The sequence below is a fragment of the Xiphophorus couchianus genome, chromosome 4 (genome assembly GCF_001444195.1).
Source record: "Xiphophorus couchianus chromosome 4, X_couchianus-1.0, whole genome shotgun sequence".
NCBI lineage: Eukaryota > Metazoa > Chordata > Actinopteri > Cyprinodontiformes > Poeciliidae > Xiphophorus > Xiphophorus couchianus.
This window is the reverse complement of record NC_040231.1, coordinates 32534348-32547632: the sequence shown is the minus strand read 5'-3', so window position 1 is coordinate 32547632 and position 13285 is coordinate 32534348. Positions and strand designations below refer to the sequence as shown.

General features: G+C 40.9%; 1 protein-coding gene across 8 annotated transcripts in view; it reads left to right on the top strand.

The window, feature by feature from the left end:
* Positions 1 to 13285, top strand: part of znf536 (zinc finger protein 536) — a 232449-nt gene that overhangs the window by 111978 nt on the left and 107186 nt on the right. For 6 of the 8 annotated variants that reach the window (XM_028014772.1, XM_028014777.1, XM_028014776.1 and 3 more), the window contains one exon: positions 10923 to 13198. In XM_028014772.1, coding sequence (XP_027870573.1) covers positions 10924 to 13198 — 2275 coding nt within the window. In that variant the 5' untranslated portion in view covers position 10923. Of the gene's footprint in view, positions 1 to 8475; positions 8481 to 8512; positions 8619 to 10922; positions 13199 to 13285 lie in introns of those variants that run through there. The other 2 variants (XM_028014779.1, XM_028014780.1) reach the window with 2 other exon arrangements.

Genomic DNA, 13285 nt, shown 5'->3' with positions numbered 1-13285 from the left:
TTTTGTGCATATACTACTTATTAGTGATTTAGTTCCATATTACTGAAATGTGCAGTTTCAATGAATGAGAGTTTCACAATTCATAATTTGTTGTAAATAATTAGAGATTTTGGTGGGGAACGTTTCTGTAATGTAAACACTTGTAAGACCATAAATGGTAGAAATCTTTTAACCCATTCTGTCTGCTCACTATCTATATGACCCAATTTTCTTCTCCAAATCCAGGCTGAGGATATTATAGAAGTTATTGACTCCAGATAACCCAAACTTCTTATGGGGCCAAAACCCCAGGCCCCATAAGAAGAAGCGTTGTTTTTGGGTAAGGGTCAAGGTTAGGCTACTGTAATGAATGAAAAATCTATGGAGGTCAATGCAAGTTCCCTGTGAAGACAGAAGGACATATTAAGTGCGTCTGTATATGTGTGTGTGTGGGATGGTGTAGCTCAATAGTTTCTTAAAATGCTTTTTCAGCAAATCTGAATGAAACAAAATGAGTTTTTGCTCAGTAGAGAGCTTATTTTTCCATCGCAGACATCCACTGCCTTGATGAACACTGCCTCTAAGCAGAGCGCTCAGAAATGTGTGTCTTTTTAATGAGTGTGTGTGTCATAGGCTTTGTTGTGAAAGATAAGTCGCTGGCAGTGCTGAAGGTCAGACAGGGCAGAGGGGAGTGAACAAAACACACTGCTGGCTCGGACTGGGAGCTCCCAGGATCGGCTCCGGTGTGGACAGATCAGAGGACCCGGTTAGATAGCCGTGTCCCAGGATTGTCACTTAACCATTTTGAAAAACGGCAACATTCCATGAGTGTAGAGGTGTAATTCTAGTAGAGTGTAAAAAAAATAAAAAAAATAAAAAATACATATATATATATATATATATAAACTGATTATGGAAAAATTTTTGATTTCCAGACTTTCAGTCCATATCTCATTTTTTTAGAAGTTCCATTCGTCCGTCCGTCCGTCCATCTGCCCCATGTTTGTGACTGTTTGAAATATAATTTAGTAATCCATTGCTATTTTCTGTTTATAATTTTTCTAATTGAGAGCTTTTCCTTTTTGTTTGTTTTCTTTTCATTAGCTGATGTTTAGTTCATAGTCAAGGATAATTGCAAAATGTTCCTCAATGGAAACGAAGGCTCTAAAAATATCATCTAGTGTTCAGGATGATGGAGATATCAGCTTTAAAACACAGAAAAAAATGTTTCTTTAAACCAACTTCAAAAAATTGAGTATTTGTAATCTGATTTGATTGAAAATCAATCAGAATTACAGCTGGCGACAAAGTAATAAAAAGTAGTTTTCTGTTCAATTTTTAAGCTTTATGTGGTAAATTTGTTAGATGTTGGGCGTGGTACTGAGTCCCCCCAAAAAACGAAAATAAATACATAGGTAAATAATTTGTTTAACAAACCAACTGTAGATTGTTGTACAAGGTACCCAATCTTTTTGTAAAAGCCCTTAACTTAGCTTATTATTTTTACTAAACTTTAATTTTATTTATATTTTATCATTTATCTACCCATGATGTTGTGAAGCACTTTGGTCAGCCGAGGTTGTAATGTAAGTCTATGACTTGACTTGACTGTCACAAGGACACCGGTGTCACTAAGCTTCTGCAGCACGCAACACACAGGGTTCCTTCTCAATCTGGAAAACCCTAAAGAATATGAAATGTGAATATTTCGAAATCTGGACAAATGAAACAAAATATTTTCAGAAAAATGTAGTATTTTAGTATCCCTCAATCAGAGTAAATGTACTGTTGAACTCATTAATAGGGGTCACTCAGAAGCTACTCATAAATCCATCCACCCTCTGATAGTTTGGGATTTTGCAAGTTCCACATTCAATGAATGACATCCATCGTCTGTAAATTCACTGTGTTTATGTTTTAGAATTAACAAATACAAGAAAACACCTTTGGGTCATCACACATCGTCCCACATGGCCTCAAAATGAAGAATAAGAAGTAAAAATGCTTGTGTCACTTCTTCAACCCTTTGTCATGCGCTGCCTCTGGTAGGCCTGCAGAGTGGCACCTTTGTTTTTCAGCCACGCTTTCAGGTGTGGCGCGTTGAGTTTTCTGCAACATGTTCTGCTGTCCCATTAACAGACAGCACTAAAAAAACAAAAAAAAAACATTTAGGTTTCACCCAACGGCTTGCTTTAATCATGGTTGCTTTTCCTTGAGTCACTGGCATTGACGTAAATGGTGCTTCCCTGGCATCTTTCATCCTCATGCACATTACCCCCCTTCTTCCTCCCAAGTTCTCCATCAACCTTTCATTGCTTTTATTTCCCTCTGTGAAGCATTTCATCCCTCTGTATTCCACGAAACCCCATCTCTAATCTTAAGAGCAGTCACCACTTTGTTTTCTGATAAAGTCTGATAGGCAAACATGCTCTCTTATGTCTCTGAGGTCCTCCACCCTCTCCCAAGAGCACACCCCTCTAAAGCACTTCCTCTGCTACAATTAGTCTGTAATAAATACACCCTGGCCTTAAAGTAGAAATTCTTTTCTCTTGCTCGCTTTCCTTTTATATTAAGTGCTGCATTAGATCACTGTTCATCTCAAACTTTAAAGTGAAAGTAGAAAAAGCAGTGAGTGTGGTCCTTGTTTCTCTCTTGTTCACACCAGAAGTGCATGAGAACTAAACCACTTATAAGGCAACTATCAGATACTGTAACATATGCGAGGAGGCACAAGCATTTCCACTCAAGTCTCCGCTTCCTGATAGCTTTGATAAGATTTGTTTGTTTTCTTAAACAGGAAACGTGCTTCTTAAAGTAAAAAAAGAAAAAGCGGCATAGTTAAACTTCTTAGACAGCTGACATTCTCCTCAAACTCCTCAGAGAGCCAAGAAAAAGAAAAAAAAAGACGAGGAAGAAGAAAAATGAGAGAGGAGTGAGATACAAAGGGGGAGTTTATCAAAGTGACGGAATAAAGACAGATTTAACACGGGCATATTAAAAAGACATCCAGAGTTTCAATATTTAAAAATTCCATTTGCTTGGACAGAAGAGCTTTTTCATTCAAGAGCATATGGTAGCAGTACCTGCATCAGCCTTTCTCTTATCATCCTGAAGGAAAAAAAGAAAGAAAAGGGGGGCTGCAAGGGGACAGTTTCAAACAGACCTCCAGACATTGAAGAATCATTCAATTATCGGCAGCACGATGTAAAATAATTACCTGACTCACTTCCTGTAATGAATGCAGCTAATTACCCATAGACTTTTGTTTTAGTTGAAAAAAGAAAGAGAAAGTCCCAAACTCCCAACAGCAGTGGAGCCGTGAAAAGATATGTTGCATGTGGAGGCAGCACCTATCCTGTCTGCTAAAACACACACAACTCTCTCACACACACCCCCACACACACAGTGTGAAGCTTTGCTATAGACTCGCCTGGTTTAAAGGCACAATTTACCTCTCAGCACACGCGCGCACACAGCTCGCGGTAAATAGTCGTGAGTGCAAAAAAAGATCCTTCTTCTCTTAATTAGCTGTGTAACAATTAAAGTCTCCTCTTGTAAACTGAACCTTTGTCTCCCCTTCCTCCTTAGCTGGATTTCAGCACCTGTCACAACAACCCCTCCCCTTACCACCACCTCTACCGCTGCCACATACCCACCATTATTACCTCCAAAGCCACCCCCACTCCTCCTCAACTGGAGTCATTATGCAAAACTCCACCAGAAATTGCCCAGTACCGAGTAGAAGAAAACAGCAATTATTTCTGGTATTCTGTTATTTAGGCCAGATTGACATTCAACTGCTTTTCTCTTTCTATTTGTCTCTTTTTCAATACTGTCACCTGAAAAGAAGGTTGAACCGCACTCAACTCTCCAGCAGTCTCTTCTGTCTCACACTGACCCTAAACGGGTTGTACATGTCGCTGTGGGTTGGGGTTCTGTTTTAGTGTTAAAAGCTGAAGAACAGAAACTCATAAAAAGACGCGATAGATAAATCCCTCATCTATCTTCTAACAATGTTTAATATCATTGGTCATCAGCAGTGGCTGTGTGTGACAATGTGTTGACTTTTTAAAATATTCCTTAGTTTCTTATATTCACAACGAGTTTCATTAGCATTACAAAAACAGTAGTCTGTGTGTATATGATAGAGATTTTGCCTGCTTCCTTAATTCTGAGTTGACCAAAAAGCTGCTAATTTTTGCTGCAGTATAGCACTTCCTTGCAATTCTGCATTTAGCCTTTCTGTTGTCTTCTACACATCTTGCTCTCTCTCACGGCCTGAATAACCACATCTAGGAACAACCACATGTAGGAAATACTCTTTGCTTTTAAACAGCTCGTTACTTTGCTGTGCTTCCTTTTTCAGCTGCAACATCCACACCAAAGAGTGTGTCTTGTCAGTGCTAAGTACGGTCAGTTCACTGATTCCAGTCAACCTGAAAACCGTCGTGTTCAAGTCAACAGCTTGAATAAATGTTTTTTGGACTGTTTGAGGAAACCAGAGTAGAACCAACAAACCGGCAAATTCCCCAAAGAAAAGCCTTGGCAGGATTTGAACCCTGGACTTTGTTGTTGTTGTTGTGAGGGAACCATGGGATCCACTGTTCCACTGTTCTACCCGTGAGGATTCCTGCCATAACTTCTCTAAACTGAGACAGTCTGCTTAACAAATGTTTGACAGTGTTAATCCTTAGCTCGTTGCTGGGCTTTGTTCTCCCCTGCAGGGGTCTGCCTCTCTGACCTCCATTGTAGCTCACTCAGAAGGGGAGAGGTGTTCACAGATGTACATCCACACAAACCTTCCACACACACACACCCAAACACACACAGTCACAGACAGAGACGGAGACATCTGCAGGTCATCATCATCATAGTGGGAATAATAACCAAAATGGTTATCATAAAGGGAAGCTTTGAGCTCCCGTCTGTCTTGGGAAGATGATTTGGCTGGCCCGGAACAATGAACTGTGGGAATCCGCTTGCCCCGCATTGATCTTCCTCCCTTGGCATCTCCTGCGAGGCTGTCAGAGCGACGGACGGATAAAAAGATCCACAACATTTTTCTTTCTGCCTTTTTCGCTCCCTCACGGTGTCTTTTCTTTTCTCGCTGTCAGGAGGGCTCCAACTGATCAGTGGGGATGAACTGAAAGTTGAACTACCTGTTGACAGGACCTCTTAAGCATCCCTCAATGATACATTGTTCAGGGGAAAGACAGAGAAGCAGAGGGTCCTGTTCATTCAGACTCGTCACAGATCTATTGAGCCTGCGCTCTTGTCAAAAACCCTTCTGTTAGGTTTTCCGCGTTCAAGATGATATGGTGTTCACGTATCCACTTCCATCCACTTTTGTGTCGGCTTTGTAGTCGTTGAGGATTCTTTGTTTGTGATATGTCAGGTTTTCAAGTGACATTGCTGACTGCAAGGTTAGATTTTTACTTCTTGTGTATAAAAGGCAGCTGAAGCTACAATGGAATTTTTTTTTCTTTCTGTGGAAATTTCTGCTGTTTGGAGTTTATACACCAGGATTAAAACAGCTTCTCCAAACTTTTCCAAATAATACTATTCACAATAGTATTATTCAGCTCTTGAATGATGGAGAATATTATGTTTTCTGATTTGAAAACATAATATGTGGCTTTATAAAATATATGTTTTTAGAAACTGTAGCAACAAGCACAATTTTAGGGACAGAAAAAATATGGAAAAGAAAAAACATTTGAAGGAAAACTTTGGTTAATAAAACAATGGGAATGTTGTTATCACAATATTCAACAAACTTAGCACAAATGCATGTTTTTCAATATGCTGTGCAGTCCCCATATAATATTTCATCATGTTTGCCTTAAGTGAGAACAGACCTCCCCCCATATATGTGTACTGTCTCATTTCTGGGCTTGGCCTTGTCTTCGGGTTCACTTTTTTTCCACTTGAAAAGAACACAGTCCAGTTCTTAAACATCCCATCTTGTTGAAATGCAATGTTATTGGTTTTGATCAAGTGGCTCAGGGCACAGGATGGAGTTTAGATTGAATGTGGTGTTGTGTGACTGTTTTCCAAGTGCAGTTCAGAGCAGAGTGTTTTCACCTCATTACAGAAAGTAATAATGCAGTGAAGTCAAAGTGCGAGAGAGAGGAAGGAAAACAAGGCAGCTTTTTTTATTGGAATAATTAGACGTCTCGCAAAGACCACCTGCAATAGAACAAAACACAAGCCGGGGAAGAAGCTCATATCTGGTGTGTTCTGCCTAACAAAGAGCCAACTCTAACTAAACCATCTTTTGCTGAGATGTAATTGATCTTTGAAACGATGAGGAAGTTCTGTTTGTGCTTTGAAAACACTTTTTTTTTTAATGAATCTGAATATCCCTGATGTTTGTCTAATCACTAAATATTTAGCATTCTAATCTCAGCACATGTAACATATGGTAAATCCCCACATTGTCCCCCTGCACATCAGAATGCTGTCGCTCCAACTCCCTCGTGTCATTAATGATTTGGTGCAAAAATGATTGAATTCAGCATATTGTGAATAATGACTGATTTGTTTAAAGCAATGAGTTTGTTCATGAGGACGTAATGAGGTATTGCATTGTGGTAAGCTGACAGGAATCATGTCGATACATGCTGAAATAAAGTAAAGTCCGACTAATGGCTTTCGATCCCATCTGAGCTCCACCCTCACTCATCTTTATCTTAAATGTCAGACAAAGATTTTATGGCCAAACTTGCAACTCATTTGAAAAGCAGGTTTGGAAACGCACTTAATCCAAAATGAATCTGCAAGACGGCTGCGATCCAAATTCAACTTACAATCATCATGGAAGTTGGTGTCAGATCTACTTGGAGATTTGAATCTTTTATTTCAGTCTTTTGAGTCTTTTGTTGCTCATATTGAGTATTTCAATATTTATTTCAGTTTTATTCTCGGGTGAAATGACTATGCAGCATCCAACTGCGATTTTTGTCTGAAAACAAGAACGAGGTGCACAAGTTTGAATTTGATCATTTTCAAAAATGCACATAAGGCTCCCGAGCTATACATAGAGCTTCAACTTTATACTTACTCATATCTGACCAACGCTTCCTGAGCAAGCTGCACGTAGAGCAGCTGAGAACTGAAACGTTGATCGGTCTAATTCTAATTGACTGTTTTTCTATCACAGACACAGGGTTTAGGTGTGCTTCACAAATTTACGGATGTGTTTAGGTCAGGAACTGTTTAGAAGGATAATGTTTGCCCACGTTCTTCATCTCCAAACCGTTTTTGGGTTCCAGTGTTTGGAGACATGATGGAGCACTAGCATAGATGTTGGAATGAGGTGAGGTAGAAAAACTGGAGGTACAGTAGTTCTCAGTCCTGTAGCATGATGCTGCCACCATGCTTTGCACGTGCTTCGCAGTGTTCTTGGGTTTGAAAATCTCATCTTCACTGCTTCTAATTTACTACTTGTCATTGAGGGCAAGCAGCTCATTCTTTGCCTCAGCATAAAACTTTCTGCAGGAGGCATTCGGCTTGTCTGAAACTGCAAATTTCACTTCATCTTGAAGGTGTTGATTTTGAAGCGGGGCCCTTTTTCCTGGGTTGACACTATCTCAGTAAACTGAAATCTAAAGCATCCATCACTGAATGACGGATGTTTTAGAAACTAACAGAACTAACTGTTCTGTTAGTTTCCAGTTTCCAGAAGTCTTTAAGGCTTGGTGAATTCTGGGTGGCTCCTGAGGATCATAACTGAAATTCTGTCATCACAGCAACAAAGTAGCAACAAGTGCAGTCAAGCAAATGTATATTAGGCTGGCAAAGAGAATCGTGGGTCTATGTATGTATATACTGTATTTGAGCCTGTTTGTATCAGGAGTGAAATAGAGAAACTTCACAGTAGAATCTAACATGTGCACTCAATTCTTGTTGTCAAAAACCACCTGGGTTTTTGGTTGTACAGACATTTGTCTATGGAAACATCAAAAGCATAAAATTAGTATGATACTCATGCCCATGATGAGTGTTTATAAACTTCCAACCACAACTGTAGGTCACAGTTCCTACACATTGTAAATGCACAAACTGTCTTGCATTTACAATAATTTATTACGATTAAAGAAAGAGAAAAAAGTCTAAATCCCATATGCATTTAGGATACATGCCATTAATGATAACAGAAATGAACTGAGCACATTCAAATGGTGACTGAAATACACTTCCATTGTGTTTAAGATACCACTTATAATTACACTGAGGACTGAAAAAGAAACTAAGTGAAATCACTCTTTTTTTTTCTTTTGTGCATTGAAATGTGCAGAGAGCTTGGGTTTCTTTTTTTTTTTTTACGAGTGCACGTGGTGCTCTGCTGAATATTAAACCGCAAACTATAAAGACAACAACGGAACTATCGTGAGAAAATGCTAAAGGAAGTCTTTGTGGTTTTCGAGGTATCAGAGGAGCCAATAGTTTTAATGAGGCAGCACTGCTTCACATGCCAGGAAATGATAAGGTGTATTCAGGTTAGAATAACGGCAGACAGATACCATACCACTATAGAAGTACATCTGTTTGTTCAAACGCAGAGTCTCTACAGGAGCATCAGAGACAATGAGGCGTTTTAGGAGCGAGGAGGGGCAGGTTTTCACTTGATATGACCGGTAAGGATGCAAAAATCAAACTTTGTTCTTTAAAAACATGAAGCTTTATGAAATATTGTATGAGCTTTTGTTCTTCTGAGCTCTTATGTATTTTTGTAGAAGATTTATAAAAACTCAGGATATTGTCAGAACAGAAAAAAAGTTGTGGGTGAGTTGTGACCTGCTCACTGCATCTTTAGAGGGCATTCTCATACTGAATTGTTGTCTGTTGTCAAAGAGGTTGGGTTGAGTGCATGTCTTACCCGTGTGTCTATGCATTCGTGCACACCACCCTCGTATTCCCTGATGTGTGTGTGCGTGTGTGTGTGTGTGTGTTGATGTGAGCAGAGGGGGGATGTCACATAAGAAATGTCCTTTTTAATCAGGGGAAAAAATATAAAATGACTCGGGAGCAAGGCAAGCATATAAATGTGCCTCATTTGCATATGCTCGTCAGCCAGGATACGTTTATTAAAAAAAAGAAAGGAAAAAAAAAACACAAACTGGATTTGTCAGTTCATTTCACAATATTCCATTGTCTATCTGCCTTTGTTATATGTTAAAGATAAAGGCAGAAATCAAATTGAAGAAAAGGGCAAGCTGCTATCTCCCCAAATGAGCAACAGCTCATCAACCCAGTTTTCAGATTTTGATTCCAAAAGGCAGCCGCCTCTGGAAGAAGGGCCCGCTCAAATAAGATCTTCTCCAAAATATGCATGGCGGATGATCGACACTATATATTTATACGCAGGATATGAGTTATTCTTGATATAATTGTGGCACTATTCCAAGTGAAGTAAAAGCACAATCAAATGTCAAATGATTTGTTGAAAACTTAAGCATCTTTAAGAGAACATACCATACCCAATTCATTGGAACTGCTTTCTAACAGTTGTGGGGAGAAACAAGAAGAATTCAAAGGGCAGCCCACAAGTGTCACATTCCTCTACACACAAGTAGAAACTGGTCACATTGTCTAATTCATGTCCGCAAGATAAGAATCCACCATCAATTTTGTGGGCTGGAGCCCAGTGACTACAAGAACAGACAACTCTTATGTCTGCTAACCTCCCACTGAGGGGAGGGACGAAAGGACAAGAGAGAATGTTTTTGAGTGAAAAAGATGACAAATGAAACAAGTACAATGTAATCTACGGTGCTTCATAAGTACATAGTGGGAGGAAAAAAAGCAAAAAAACAGCAGAGTCTTAGTTGGCCTTCGCTTGTCTAACATGAACACCAAACTCTACATGTTTGATTTCAGTGTGTCCTATTGATGCTCCTGTCCTTCTTTTTTGTCCTGAAGCTTACCTAAAAGCAGTTCAGTGCAATACAAAAGGCTTAGCTTAAATTATCATCATGCAACCACTGTTACCGGGCAGCATACTAATCAGCTTAATGAGATATTATAGGATATTTTGTTGACTAAAGCAGAACCATGGTCATTGCTTCTCAGGGTTTGACCCAAGCAAGCAGCCAGGAATGGTGGGAAAGGCTCCTTATAACTCTCCATCTGGAGAACAGATGTGTCTGCATTTAACCATTGTTGTTCGCTTTTCTTTAATTATTTTTCTACTCATGTTACACATATGGAAGTAAAACGGTTTCCAGTAGTTGGAGAAAAAAAAGGGAGTAAAAATCTATTAAGGATGTATCTTTGTATTACTAAAAGTAAGTGCTTAATTTAACTAGTGTTGTCAATGTGCATTATGATAAAAAATGTATCTTCATTTAAGATTTTTTTTTTGTTACAATTGAACTTTATTTTATTATTCTTAAAACTGAAGAATCTGGTAGATGTAAAAACCAAACAGTGGTTGACATACTCTTAGGAGAGTTGCACCACAAAAAGTTGAATGAAATTAGGATAAAAATCATCTGTTCACTTTGAACAACCATTTTTATTTGAAGTGCTATTGTAAATATAATTATTGCATGGAGGAAGCATCCCAACAATTTAACTTGGCTTTTTCAGAAAAGTTAGTGGGTAATTGAACTGATTCTAATAGGATGGTCAGTAGTAGCTTACATACACACCTCAATTTGTGAAAGGTGTGTAACAGTAAATATTGTATCCAGTGTGACTTTACGGTTTGAAAAAACTATAAATGTAAAGAGAGTGCCTCTTTCATTGACAATGGTGGTTTTTGCAAGGTTAGGGTTCCATACATTTAGGTTTCCATTGTAAGGCACTTAAGCTAAGTTAGGGATGACCCATGGTCATGTTGTTGGATAACCAGAAATCAATTTTGCATAATATAGTAATATCTTTACTGTTTTTATTACCACTACAACTAATTTCGTTTTTTCTATCTGGTCCCACAGGATGGAGGACTCCAGTTTATGTCTTGGTGTATCATCAGCGGTGCCTGACACCGACGCCCATCTCAGTAGTGCAGTTTTAAATGGCCGCTACCCCATCAGTCAAAAGCTTCACCAGCTCACTGCCCAACTAGGACACGCCTTTCCTGACCTGCACCGCCCACAACAGATCCCTGAGGAGAAGGCTGTCACACCTTTGGATGAGAAGACGCACCACGCAGCCCTGGCCAGTCAACCTATCAGCAGTCAGATGGCCCTGTTAGCCAATCAGCTCAACCGAGACATTGATGCAGGTGCGCTAAGTGGGCTAAATGGCCGGGTTGATCTTCAGCAATTTCTCAATGGCCAAAATGTGGGCATCATGTCGCAGATGAATGATATCGAAGATGATGCTCGGAAGAATAGAAAGTATCCCTGTCCGCTGTGTGGCAAACGTTTCCGTTTTAACAGTATACTTTCACTCCACATGCGTACGCACACAGGCGAGAAACCATTCAAGTGCCCCTACTGCGACCACAGAGCAGCTCAGAAGGGAAATTTAAAGATCCATCTTCGCACTCATAAACTTGGAAATCTGGGTAAAGGCCGTGGCCGTGTCAGAGAGGAAAACAGGCTGCTTCATGAGCTTGAGGAGAGGGCCATCTTGAGAGATAAGCAGATGCGAGGGAGTGGAAGTCTTCTCCAGACTGCTCAAACACCCCATCTTGTCCTCAACAGCAGCTCCAACACCCATCAGCAGCAAATGCCATCAGCCTGTGGCCCACCTCCACTTTCTGGCCTCGCAACTCCAGACACAGTTTCTCAGCCATCTTCTTCACCGAAGCCAACGAACCAGGATGAACAGTCTGTGAACCCAGCTAATGGTTACCGTTGTACATTCTGCAAAGGGAAATTCAAGAAGCGCGAAGAATTAGACCGCCACATTCGCATTCTCCACAAGCCCTACAAATGTACTCTATGTGAATTTGCTGCCTCCCATGAAGAAGAACTGATAAGTCATGTGGAGAAAGCTCACATCACAGCTGAAACCACACAAGGACAGGGTGCCAGTGGAGCTGGTGGCATGCAAATGGCCACTGAATTCCGATGTGATGTCTGTGGCCAGGTATTCAGCCAAGCGTGGTTTCTTAAGGGTCACATGCGAAAGCACAAGGATTCCTTTGAGCACTGCTGTCAAATCTGTGGCCGTCGCTTTAAGGAGCCCTGGTTTCTGAAGAACCATATGAAGGTTCACCTAAACAAGCTAGCCATTAAGAGCAAGCCACCACAGCCCAGTGAGCAAGACATGGCCGCTGTTAATAGCATGAGCAATCTAGCTCAAGAAGCTCATGCCAATCTCTATTCCCGTTACATCTCATGTCTTCAAGGAGGGTTCCTTTCACCAGACAAACAAGGCCTTAGTGAACAACACCAGATGTTGGCTAAAGCAGGGATTGCCATGAAGGAAAAGGAGATGTTAGGAAAACTGCTGGGACCAATGGCAGGGGGTATGGCACATGGGCTTGGTGAAAATGAAAAGCGCTCACTCCTTGGGTGTCTCAATCTTGTGCCGCCACTCAAGTCCAGTTGCATGGAGCGCCTTCAAGCAGCTGCAAAAGTGGCAGAAATGGATTCTCTCAACAGCTATCAAGCCTGGCAGATCATGGCACGTGGTATGGCCATGGACAGGGCTTTCATGCCCAAGGAGCAGCAGCACCAGCCACACATAACCCCAGGGCAGGAAGATGAGATAAGTGGTGCTGTGGCCCTGGCTTCCTACTCAAAGGACAAACAAGACTATTCCATGATTGCTTCTAGTGATAGCTCCAAGCAGAAGCAGCTCTCTGAGGGCATCCAGGGATCTAAGGCTTCCAGCGGAGCCATGATTCCCATGAAGGAGGATGGCAGAGGCTTTGAAAGTCATCTAATCTCTCACCATGGTGGTGCTGAAGCCACTGGAGTTCTGTCTGGTTTAGGAGCCCCAAACATTGACTACAATCTTTCCACCCTGAAGGAAAAGCCTTCAGAGTGCCCTGACTGTGGCCGCGTCTTCAGAACCTACCATCAAATGATTGTCCACTCCCGAATACACAGCAAAGACAGGAGAGGCCTTGATGAAGCTCTTCATCAAGGTGTAGATGAACGTCGTGGCTCTGCCAGTGACCCTGAGTCCCAGTCCATCAGCCGTTCCACGACTCCCGGTTCATCTAACGTGACTGAAGAGAGCGGTGCCGGAGGCGGACAGTCCCAGACGGGGAGCATTCAAGATGACAGTCCACATCCCTCATCACCTTCCTCAGGTAACAAAGCAAAATCCAAGAAACTATTATTTTTCTCCTACTTCTTTTGTTCCATAGTTACTTTGCTGTCCATTGCACAAACAGTAA